General features: G+C 41.6%; 1 protein-coding gene across 1 annotated transcript in view; it reads right to left on the bottom strand.

The window, feature by feature from the left end:
• The window catches only part of Abraxas1 (abraxas 1, BRCA1 A complex subunit), a 14,518-nt gene continuing 2,065 nt past the window's right edge, over window positions 1-12,453 (bottom strand). The window contains exons 2-8 of the mRNA XM_004629272.2: window positions 10,804-10,840; window positions 8,060-8,126; window positions 6,103-6,296; window positions 4,570-4,689; window positions 4,071-4,155; window positions 1,555-1,669; window positions 1-626 (exon numbers count right to left, since the gene is read on the bottom strand). Coding sequence (XP_004629329.1) covers window positions 193-626; window positions 1,555-1,669; window positions 4,071-4,155; window positions 4,570-4,689; window positions 6,103-6,296; window positions 8,060-8,126; window positions 10,804-10,840 — 1,052 coding nt within the window. The 3' untranslated portion in view covers window positions 1-192. The remainder of the gene's footprint in view (window positions 627-1,554; window positions 1,670-4,070; window positions 4,156-4,569; window positions 4,690-6,102; window positions 6,297-8,059; window positions 8,127-10,803; window positions 10,841-12,453) is intronic.

The following is a 12,453-nucleotide window of genomic DNA, read 5'->3' as shown; positions in this document are numbered from 1 at the left end:
TTTATGAAATAAGTGCAGTGGAACTTACTTATGTATTGTAAGCAAGCAACCATAGTAGCAACAAATGCCTCACCCAGGCAGCACCACAGACAGCTGGAAGCAGTCAAAGTGAGCTGGCTTTTCTGTGGGTCACTGTGAGTGGCTGAAACAGAGTGATGCATTCAGCAAAGTTAAAACTTGGAGTAACAAGGTTTAAAACGTGGGGGATTCTGGATATTCATTGGCATCCTGTGTTCTTTCCATCTCATCATCCGTTTCTGGGCTACTTGTTGTGAAGGCTTTTTCTTGGTTACTGCTCTCAGTATCTGTCTGAGATCCTTCGTTTCCTGGCTCTGACAGCCTCAACTTCTTCAGCTGCTGTCCATCGCCTGGGCCCACAGCTCTGCGTTTAGGCTCCTCTGCTGTGTTAGCCAGACTGGCTTCCGGAGAGTCAGCATACTCTACCATCAAGGTCAGCTTGTCTGCCACATCGAGACTGTGTGTGGTATCACATCTGCTTTCAGAAATCTGTCTGGTTTTCAAAGAGATAACACAAGAATGGAGAATTTCACAATCCGGAAAAAAGGTCCGTAAAGCTTGACAAAGAAAATTGTTCTCCTGAGGTTCCTTGTGGACACTGTGCTCTCCTAAAGAAAATAAAGTCACAGTTCAATATATTGGTTCCAAAAGCTTTCAGAAAATAAAAGTCACAGTTCAATATATTGGTTCCAAAAGCTTTCAGAATTGTCAACAAAAAGATCTCAACAATTATCCAAAGAATGAATGACATACATAAATCCCAAATTCCTATTTATATGCCACAATTCCTTTTCTTTTCCCTCTCTTTTCTAGCTCTGGGGATTGAATTTAGGGCCTCCACACTTAACTATATTCCCAACCCTTTTTTATCTTTATTCTTTTTTTTCTCTTTTTTTTGGTGGAACTCAGGCCCTTGCGCTTGCCAGGGAAGCACTTATTCCGCTGAGACATCCCCCCAACCCCCTTTATCTTTATTCTTGAGAAAGGATCTTGCTATGACACCACGTTGTCCAGCTGGGCTCAAACTCTGGATCCTTCTTCCTAAGCCTAACCAGAATCCTACGATTATGTGCATGTTCACCCTACCCTGCTTATATGCTACAATATTCTAAAAGCAAGTAGAATTTATGTGTTAAATATAGCATATCTACTATAGTACCATGTTCTTTGTTCAGTGCGACCGAAGAGTATTAATGATTTTCTGGGGGGTTTTTTTTGGGGGGGAGGGGCAGGGTGTTGCTCTGTCTGTAGTCCAGGCTGGCCTTGAAATCACAGCAATCCTCCTACCTCAGCCTCACAAGTGCTAGGATTAATCCCAAAGTGGCCAAACTTATTGGTTAGAATAGCTGATTCCTCCATAATTTTTTTGTTTAAGACAGGATTTCACTGTGTAGCCCAGGCTGCCCCCAATTCAAAATGATCCTCCTGCCTCTGCCTCCTGAGTGCTGGGATAACAGGTGGGCACCACCACGCTCTGCTCTTCATGATTTAGAATAGCAAAGAGAGCATGGAAAGTAGAGTGAACTTTTTACTTACGTGCTACTTCAATCTGTGCTTGTTGTCTTTTTTTAATTTCTTGTTTTAATATGTTTACGTCCTTCATTAGCATCTCTACTTCTCGTTCACTTCCTTCCACTTTTTTGCATACATCCTACAAAATAAAATATTCGAGGGTATAACTCCCCCAAATTTTGTACTAAAAGTCTAGATTCCCAAATAATGTAAAATTTTCAGTGCGATGTATGATGAATATTTGACATTTGTTTTACTGTGCTATTTTCTAAAGATCTCCAGTGCTTTTTTTTTTTTTTTCACTTAGAAGTTTTCTTATCAAGGAATTAACTGCTGTGGTAAAGCTATACAGAAATAGTAACAAATATCTGAAAAGCACTGGAGATAGGGTTGGCCAGATAGGTAGTAGATTAAAGGGTCTGCTTAGGCAGACGCAGGGACCAGAGTTTGATCTCCAGCACCACAAGCCATGCTGGCACCAGCCCCTAGGGTGTGCTGAGACAGCAATTAAGACTGGGCATGGTGGCACATGCCTATAATCCCAGTGCTTGGGAGGCTGAAAACAGGAGGATCGCCACGAGTCCGATCGGTGTAGTGAGACCCTGTACTAAATACATAACAAAAAACATTTAACTGGGTGTGTTGGCACACACCTGTAACCCTAGTGCTTGGAAGGCTAGGGCAGGAGGATCACTGTTGAGTCTGAGGCCAGCCTAGGTTCCACAGGGAGTTCAAAGCCAGCTTTAACTACTAACTTGAGTCTCGAACCCAGAAACAAACAAAGATATCCCGGTGAGGCAGCAGTAGCTCCAGAGGTCTGCAGTCAAGGGCAATATAGTATGTTGGATTTTTTTTTTTTTTTCCAGTGTGGATTTTTTTTTCCCCCCAGTCTTTTAAGTCTCTTAAGTGGCCCTGCTAGGCTCAAACTTGGGATCCTCCAGCTTCAGCCTTCCAGAGTGCTGGGATAGCAGGGATGCAGGTCAGGCACAGGTGATACACTGTATCTCGAAAAATACAAAGAAACTGAATTTCAGATGTTCTTACCACAATGACACTGATACGAGAAGTAATATGTTTGTTAATGAACTTTTTTTTTTCTTTTTGAGACCAGGTCTTGCTATGCAGTTCAGGCTGGCCTTGAGCTTACTTTGTGTAGCCCAGGCTGATCTCGAACTCACAACAATCCTCCTACCTTAGCCTCCCGTGTGCTGAGATTACAGGTGTGCGCTACCATGCCTGGCAGTGAACTAGACTTAACAAGCTCCAATACTTCAAAACATGAATTACAGTTTATCTGATAAAGTATAAAAGTATACACTGCACTAAAAATAAAAGAATATATAGCAACATGAAAAATGTTTAATGATACATCAAATGTTAAAAATCTCTTGACCAATTCATACTGCCACAACTGTCAACTGCATCAAAATATATATCTGAGGGGCCAGGGAGATGGCTCAGTAGAATAAGTGCTGGCAAGTGCAAGGGTCTGAGTTCAATCCCCGGTTCCGCAAAAAAAAAAAAACAACAACAAAAACAAAAAACCCAGAATATATATTTATTGGGAAAAATGGGAGACTTGGCAGGGTAAGGACAGTCGGGTTGAGGTGAGACTGGCCTCTGCCATCAACACTTCTGCCTCCCATTATACTCACACACCCTATTACATTACTCCCTGCTGTCCAGGGACTCTAATGACCAGTGGTCCCAGCACTCCTGGCTGTGTCACTGGGGGACACAGTGGGCAGCTCCAGCTGTGGCCATCACTATGGCTGCTCTGCAGCTCCCTCCCTCAGTGACACTGAGAGCCCTGGAGTGGCCCTTCATCCACTCACCTGTGGCAACTGTGCTTAGGCTTTCTGAGAGGCCATGGGCCTCCTTGCCCAGCTCCCCTCTGTCCTTCCCAGGCCCAGAGTCTCTCGTTCACGACACCATCCTGCTGGGACTCCTGCTGAGACCAGACCTCGCACAAGAGCAAGAGCACTGTGACGCTGTGGCAGTTGTGCTGCTGCTAAGCATATTCTCCCTCCTCACCTGTAAAGGGTTCTGTGTGTCTGCCTGTTCTGGGTACCTGGTCCTGGGCCAGTGAAGCCCAAGTTCACACTGCTTGTGGGTCTAAGTTCTAAGAGTTTTGTGGGTTCCCAGCTGCCCTCTTGCCTCTTCCTTTTGCCATAAGTCTGTGTCCAAAGCTGGATATGGTGGCACACAGCTGTCATCCCAGCACTGGGGAGGCTGAGGCACGAGGATCGCTACAAGTTCAAGGCCAGTCTGGGCTACATAGAGAGAGACCCTGCCTCAAAAACAAACTTGCCCTGGATAAGTGCTGCTTTTCAGCCTGTAGGGAACATCTGAAAAGGGCACAGCCACAGTAAGACTGTGAGCAGATTAAACTTTTGTGGTGTGTCTCCAAGAGCAATCTTTCTTATAGCAGTTAAATGAGTACAAAGTGAACCTGGTAAGTAAGATTATCCCTAAAAGACTATCATGATCAATTTGCTGTGAATTCTACAATGGCCTCCAAATGCTTGGCATAAAATTACCTTTAACTCTTCTTGCAGAGAAGCATACATTTCATTTATCTTATGTACCTCTTTTAAAGTACCATCTTCTTTAAAAAATTCAGAGCTGAAAAAAATAAAAAATTCAGAGCTGTAAAACACAATTTCCTTGGTTGTCTGTCCACAATTTATAGTACAACAGGGGTGCTAGGAGAATGTAATGCAGCGAGCCACAGTGGCACACCCCTGTAACCTCAGTACTCCAGAGGCTGAGGCAGGAGGATCACCCTGAGTTCATGGCCAACCTAGGTCACAAAGTGAGTTCAAGGCCAACCTGAACTGTATAGTGAAACCCTGTCTCAAACCAAAAAATAAAAACAAAAAAAGAGATTGTAATGGAGGTAGGAAAAACAGTCCGGTTTGCTTGAGTACTCTATTCATTTAATCAATTTTCCCTTTATCTTTATTTGTTGTTGTTTGTATAATAAGACAATTTCAAAAAACAGGAGTAAGTGGTGGAAAAGCAGATGATTAATCTTACCTGTGTGTTTTTACTGCTCTGCTAAAGCCCACAGATGTACAGGAGCCTGATGTAGTTTTATAACCCAGCTGTTCAGACATGCCCAAGTTGGCCACTATTAAAGGGATCCTATGAAAAAGTCTGGAAAGTCAAATGTGTAAGTATAACTTTTTAAATAAAGAGAAAGAACAACAGCTAACAGAATAGATTCCCTAAAGAATTTTTTAAAAATTCCTTACTACTTATGAGGTAAAATTGACATGAAGCAACTTCCTTTTAAAAATTATGAAATGTGGCTGGGCTTAGGGACGCATACCTGTAATCCCAGCATGTGGGAAGGCTGAGGCAGGAGGATCACTTCAAGTTCAAGGCCAGCCTGGGCTACCAAGTAGTTCAAGGCTAGCCTGAACTACATAGTGAAACCCTGTCTTAAAGGACTGAAGGGAAAAAAAAGTGAAATGTGCATGGTAGCAAAGTGTGTGAAAGGGCCAGCAAGACAGCTCAGCAGTCTAAGTGCCTGCCTGGCAAGCACAGGGATGAGGGTTTAATCCCCAGCACCACATGCTGTGCTGGCCCCACCCCTGGGTGTGCTGAGCCAGCCATTGAGACTGGGCATAAAACAGGAGGATCACTATGAGTTTAAGCTGTGTAATGAGACCCTGTACCAAAGACATTTAAAAAAATGTGTTAAAAACTTGTCTTAATTGATCAAGAAAAAAATATATACACATATATGTATATATACATATACATACATACATACATATATATATATATATTTTTGTTTGTTTGTTTTGTTTTTGTTTTTGTTGTTAAAAGAATATATTTATTTGGGGAAAGAAAGCTCCTGTCCAAGAAAAGGACAGAAGGGAGGCCTGAGTGAGTTGTCCCCAAGAATGTATACATTTAAGACAGTCCAGCTAGCTGGAGGCTGAGGCAGGGAACTTCATGCTTTAAGCCAGCATGGCCACACAGACTCCACTTGAGGGTAGGGTGGCTTAGCATCCAGGCAGCCTTGGGTTTGAATCCCAGGGTCACTACCCCCCAAAAGACAGCAAAAACAGTTCTGGCTGAGCATCCCTACTCCAAAAATTTTAAGTTCAAATTCTGAAGCTTTATGAGCACTGTCACAGTATTAATGTTCACTGGATCAGTGAAATTGTTGCACATCTGTAATCCCAGGTACTTGGGAGGCTGAGGCAGGATGATCACAAGTATGCAGCCAGTCAGGGCAACTTAGCAACTTTGTGAGACCGTGTCTCAAAAAATAAAAAAAGGGCTGAGGACGTAGCTCAGTGTGAAGGCCTTGGGTTCAAACTCTTAATACCAAAACAAGGCAGTAAGTAAATGGGAGTCACCAGTACCAGGATACAAGTCATTACACTGGCTCCAAGTTTCTCTGCCTGGCTTCATGTTTTCATTTATGATTAACAGATGGCAAAATCTACTTCATAGAGTTACTGTGACAATCTAATGCAACACTGGATAAACCCTTGGTAAGCTGCAAAAACTACTGTCAAGTACTAGGCATACTAGAGGCTGGGCAACACTTACCCTTTCTGCGGTTTGTATAAGGCATGTTCCAGCCGATGAGTGGAACAGCTTTCTGTCACAATGCTTGGTGTTAACAAGAGAAACACAAGTTCCTCACTTGAAAGGTGCTTTTGTAAGTTTCTGTGAAGCAGCCTTTCTCTAAATGTCATGATCTGATCGGTGTGACGACGGAACTTGTACCAACCTACCACATTCTGAAAGAATACAGAAAAAAAGAGATAAGGGCCTCAGTTCTATAGCTCATAATTAGCTTGCTTTCCTAATAACAAGACTTGGGACATCAATATGCAAAGACTACCCTTAGTTACAAGCTTTGCAAACTGACTTACACTTAAGTTACTTTCTATTCAGTGGGAAGGCCACAATTTTGCCCCATGTAGTTTACCAGGAGAAAAGTAACTTATCCTAGTTTCTTAGGGCATTTGCTCTCTTGCCACCTTCATTTTTAGTGAAAATTTATATGAAATAATACCAGTGTAATCACTCCCTAGAAACAATTTCCTGCATGCATTTTTGGTTTATTAAATGAGCTAAGCTGATCCCTATAACTTTTACCTGACATTTAGTGGGAGTACTCTTCACTCACCCAAGACATAGGCTTCAGTGTTAAGATCATGTGACAGGGTCTTTATAAACTGTAACATGCTAAATGTGTTGTTAGCATTACTAAGTCACTTTTAACTGGAAAAATATCATTTAATAAAAACAGTTGTAAAAAATGATTCAGAAGAGTCTGTGAATTTATAAGAATCAGCAACTAAATTTTACATTTGCACATTTAAGCTGAAGAAATTAAAACTTTTTCTTCTTTTAAAAATTAAGGAATCTGGGCTGGGGAGATAGCTTAGTGGTCTAAACACCTGCCTGGGGAGTGAAACAACCTGAGTTCAATTCTCCCTGGTATTACATGTTGTGCCAGAACCCAGGCACAGTGTATGAGCCGCTGAAACTAGGTATGGTGGTGCACACCTGTAATCCCAGCTCTAGGGAGGCTTAGACAGGAGGATCACTATGAGTCTGAACTGCACAGTGAGACCCAGTATCAAACAGATAAATTTGTTTTAAAATAAGACGTGGCCAGGGATTTATAACACAGCAGCACAGTACCTGCCTGGCAAGTGCAAGGTCCTGATTTCAATTCCCAATAGCCCCCCAAAATTTAAGGCATCTTTACAAGTATATTTTTAAAGTAGTCAAATAGGACTGTGAGGGGCCAGGGAGATAGCTCAGTAGAATTAAGTGCTTGCCTGGCAAACACAAAGGCCCGAGTTCAATTCCTGGTTCTGGAAAAAAAAAAAAAAAAAGAACTGTGAAAAACTCCCAAGCATTTTCAACAAAATTTTGGAACGTAAAATAAATTTTGGAACATAAAACTTCTTTTACTATATTTAATTTTCAGATCAAGTGTAAGTTTTAGGAGAAGAAAAGTCTCAGTAGAAAAGTACTCTGAAAAAACTTCACTTTGGGGCTAGAAAAATCCATCTTGATTACTCATTAACTTTCCATTGAGCCTCCACCCTGTTGTCGAGATCTGTCATCAAGTGCTATGTAGGAAACTGTCCCTGCAGATAGCTCTAAGAAAACCCTGATTGCACAGTGTGCTCACCTGTATCCCGGCTGCAGGGAGGCTGGCGGAGTCCCCAGAGCCTAGGAGCTCAAGCCCTGCCTAGGCAACACCAGAGACCCTGTCTCAAAGAAATGGACTAAGCTCTAGATAAATCCTGCTGGTGAGGGTGTGGGGGGAAGGGAGCATCATTAGAAGAGCCAAGCGAAGGATGAGATCAAGACTGCTGATGCCTGGTTTTGTGTCCTAAGCACACTCCTTGGACTGCTGAGAACGAGCCTTCTCTCCTGCTTCGCTGTCCAGCACGAAGTACAGCTTAAAAGTTATGTCAAGCACTGTTTTTAAGAGTTGAAAATAATGGATATAAAACCAGTAAAAAGTTAATCCAGATACCTTTTTGACCTTTGAAAGTATTTTCTTCAGTGCGTGCTCATTGACTTCACCTGAGGAGTTATAAAAGCTGTGAAAGTCAAAATGAAAGACATTTCAAATGAGCTAGAAATCTGAATGGTATTATTTGCATTTTTAATCTTAGTTACTCCTGACTCAGAATACCCAACCAAAGTTCATACCTACCTGCCTGTCACCTAAAGTTCTAAAGAACAGAGAAAGTTCACAAATTAACAGACTTAAAGTGGCAGAAACAGGTGGTGTCTAGCAAAAAGGAGAAGTGGAGAAATCTGAAGAGCCAAGTATATACATTGTATGTTTTTAGCCTAAAACGAAATATTAAACTATCCATTAAATACAGGTACCAAAAATAACCTCATAAACCAACTCATTCAATTTGCTTATCACCATTCTTTACTGAAACATGATTGAGTGCATAACTGAGGTATGTTAGCAAAAGGACAAATGTGTTCACCATTGGCTCCCAAAGCTCCGTGTTGGAGGAGTCAGTGGGTGTCCTGGGTAGTTGAGTTTGGTGTTTTTTCTTCTCTAGTTGAAATGTCTGCTATATCCAAAGATTCAGGGGCCTGAGAGAGAATTTAGTGGCATAAGCACCTGCCTGGTAAGTGCAAGGTCCTGAGTTTGATCCCCAGTACCACAAAAAAAATCCAAAACAAACAAAAAAGATTTTAACCATGAATGGTATACTTCCTTTTAGCGTTTGGATTAATAATATTTATTTTGATTTTGTTTGTTCTTGGTTATTTGAGACAGGGTCTCTCTATGTAGTTCAGGCTGTTTTTGAACTCATGTAGCCTAGGCTGCCTCAGCCTTGCAGCAGCTCCTCCTGCCTCAGACTCCCCAGTGCTAGGATTACAGATATGCGCCACCACACCTGGACTTCTATTTTTACTATGGTAAAATGTTAGTTAAAATAGCCTTTATCACAAAAGGTTTTACTGGTATTTCATGAAAACATTTAGCTACATAAATCTGAATAGAACCCTAGCAGTATTTTTACGTTTTAAAATTTATAGGGACTTATATTAAAACATTTTTAATGGGAAAACAGACAAAACAAAGTGACACCAGATATCAAAGGAAGATTCCAAGTTGATCAAACAAATCCCTTGATTCTGCTCATGTCGCAATGTGAAAGCTGCACAACAGCTTACTGCTGTCTCCTGAGCTGCTCTGAGGCCTGAGTTTCATGCCAGGGTGCAGGAGCCTGAGGGGATACCGCACATGTGTGGAGCACAGATTTTTGGTCAAGCTTGAGGGAAGAGGGGCACAACTTTTATACAGAAATTAGGTACGCTGTGCAGAGTTCCTAAGTTCATATATATTTTTGGTTTTTTTTTTTTTTTGTGGTACCAGGGATAGAACTTGGGACCTTATGCTTGCTAGGCAGGCACTTATGCCACTGAGCTATCTCCCAGCCCATTGTTTTTCTGACATAGGGTCTCATTATGTAGCCTAGCCTGGACTTGAACTCTCATAGATTCTCTTGCCTCAGCCTTCAAAGTGCTGAGATTACAAGTGTGTGCCAACACACTGGCAAGTTAATTTTGGTTTGTTTTTTTTTTTGTTTTGTATTTTAGGGAAGGGTCTACAGGGTATTCAGGGTCTCACTACTAGATCGGACTCGTTATCCGCCTGTTTACAGCCTCCCAAGAGCTGGGATTACAGGCACGTGCCACCATGCCGTCTCTGGCAAGTTAATTTTGAAGTGACTTAGTTTTAAACTTCAGTGAGATGTTTCCCAGGTACCTCCCCTGAATTCTTATGGTACACAAAGTGGGATATTCCAGTGAGAAAGTGTGAGAAGTAGTAATTGCTGCAGGGCTGGCAAACTTTTCCTTTATGGCTGGATTATGTAATTAGAGCTTTGCTAACCATGTATGGTTTCAAGTGGGCATGATCCCTCTGGTTTTCTTTAGCCTTAATTTTTTTTTTTTTTTTAAGACAGGGTCTTACTATGAAGTCTAGGCTGTTCTTGAACTCACAAGGATCCTCCTGCCTCTGCCCTCAGCCTTCCAAGTTCTGTGATTACAGGTCTGTACCACCACTCCTGGCCCCAAAAGTACGTTTTTAGATTGAGGGCCACATGAAAACAGTTCACTGGGGTCTACTTTGCCACCATTAAAGCACAAAACTGTGTGAAAGTTCATACAAAAACACAAAGGCTTGGTGAAACTTTTCATCTGCCATGTCCCCAAAACACGCCTTAACCATATGCCCACCTGGCTCTATGTGTGTACTGGCAGCGTGACTGCAATTATTTTTTTTAATATAAATCATAAAGCTTCCTGTGTGTGCTTTTCTATGTGTATGTTACTCCTCAGTTAAAAAAATCCAGCCTATGAGAGCTAATAGTTCTACTCCTGTATAGGTTAAGAACACAAGCCTGCACCCTAGGTAAGCACCAGGGGGGCTGGGGAGATAGCTCAGTTGTCTAAGCTCCTCCTGCCTGGCAAGTACAAAGACCCAAGTTCAATTCCTGGTACCACATGCATGCCATGCCAGTCCTGAAACCCCCCCGGCATGGTGGTGCATGCCTGTAATCCCAGCACAAGAAGCTGACACAGGAAGATCACTACAAGTCTATAGTGAAACCCTGTACCAAATACACAAAATTAAAGAAAAAACAAGTCCATGTATGACTGGTGCCTAAGGTGCCAGGTCACTTTAAAAATTCTTCCACTTACAGAGATCACTTGTAGAACTCACTTGCTCTCACTACTCACCTGAAAAGCCGGTAGCATGGAATGTATTTCTGAATGTCTGGAAAAGGAGAAGTTTTGGTTATGAGTTATTTAGTTTCAGTTAGTCATTGAGTAACCATGTGAATAACATACTGAGCATTTGGCAGACCAAGAAGTTCTTCACTGCGGATTAGTGCATTTACTCCGCACAGCGCTCTTGGTTGTTGCATGGTCTCCCCATGCCAGCCAAGTCCAGCCCAGTCTCCCTGAGCACACGCTTCAGGCCCTGCACACAGGGGCTTGATACCTGCCTCACAAGAGGAGTTCAACCTGCTGTGTCTGCACTGAGTACTCTCAGTTTACCCAATGGATAAAATTTAGGAGCATCTGTTAAAGGGAATCTCTTTTTTTATTCCAAGAAATTGTTGCATAAAGCTCTTCTCAGTGTTAGCTGCTAATCAAAGAAAACAAAACAAGAACCCCAATGGCTTCAAAGGGAAGGTTTTTTAAATTTTATTTTAAAGAGAAAAAAACAAAAACCATGATACGGGCTTGCAAAATAGCTCAGCGGTCTAAAGCGCCTGCTTAGGTAAGCTCAGGCAAAGTGCAGGGACTGTGGTTTGATTCCCCACACCATATGCCATGCCAGCCCCACCCCCAGGAACAGCTGAGCTGGCCACATTAAAATAAATAAATATGATACAAAATTTCAGAACAAGATAGTAGGAGAGTGAGAGTAACAAAAGTTAGCATACTGCTTTTAAAAAAATTTTTTTTTAATTTATTTTGTATGCTAGGGAAGGATCTACAGAGTGTTCAGGGTGTCACTAGTAGATCAGACTCTTAGTGATCCATCTGTTTACAGTATCCCAAGAGCTGGGATTACAGGCACGCGCTACTTCATCCAGTCTCAATTGCCATCTCAGCCTGCGCTGGTGGCGGGACCAGAACAGCAGGCCTGGGGATCAAACCTCTGGCCCTTGCACCTGCTTGCAAGCACTTTAATCCGCTGAGCTATTTGGCCAGCCCAATTGATTAAATTTTATTTTATTTTATTATTATTATTATTTATTTATTTATTTATTTATTTATTTTGCAGAACCGGGGATTGAACTCAGACCCTTGTGCTTGCCAGGCAAGCACTTATTCTCCTGAGCCATCTCCCTGGCCTCTATTATTATTATTTTTAAATTAATTTTATTGAGAAAGAAATAGCAATGAGATAGTTTCAAAACAGGTTAGTAGAACAGTTACAATAATTAATACATTGTATATTGTTGTCTTCATAGTAGTTATTCATAGTACAAGATGCAGACATGGTATCTTGTCTAAACACTATTAGTAGAAATCTTTCTTCTCATTGAATGCTGATACCTGTGAACTAAGCAACTACACTGAGGATAGCAATGTGTAATACTAGAGCCATACTTGGAGTGCCTGTCATTCTGGTCTCCTAACTGCGTACTGCTTCTAATGTTATGTCAATTATTGCTATAGTCTCTCTGGTAATAAGAGAAGACAAGAGACAAGAAGAAAATGTCATAGGACTGTCCTGTTACAATGTTGTATGATTAGATTTCTAAATTTCTGTGTAAAAATGTGTAATTTCTTATTTTTAAAATTTTTTTTCACATTTGATAGGGATTTAAAGTTTAGCAGATCAATGATTGACTTTTAAAGGGGAATTTTCCT

This window comes from Octodon degus, unplaced genomic scaffold (genome assembly GCF_000260255.1).
Source record: "Octodon degus isolate 3935 unplaced genomic scaffold, OctDeg1.0 scaffold00028, whole genome shotgun sequence".
Lineage (NCBI taxonomy): Eukaryota > Metazoa > Chordata > Mammalia > Rodentia > Octodontidae > Octodon > Octodon degus.
This window is presented reverse-complemented; position numbering and strand designations above follow the sequence as displayed.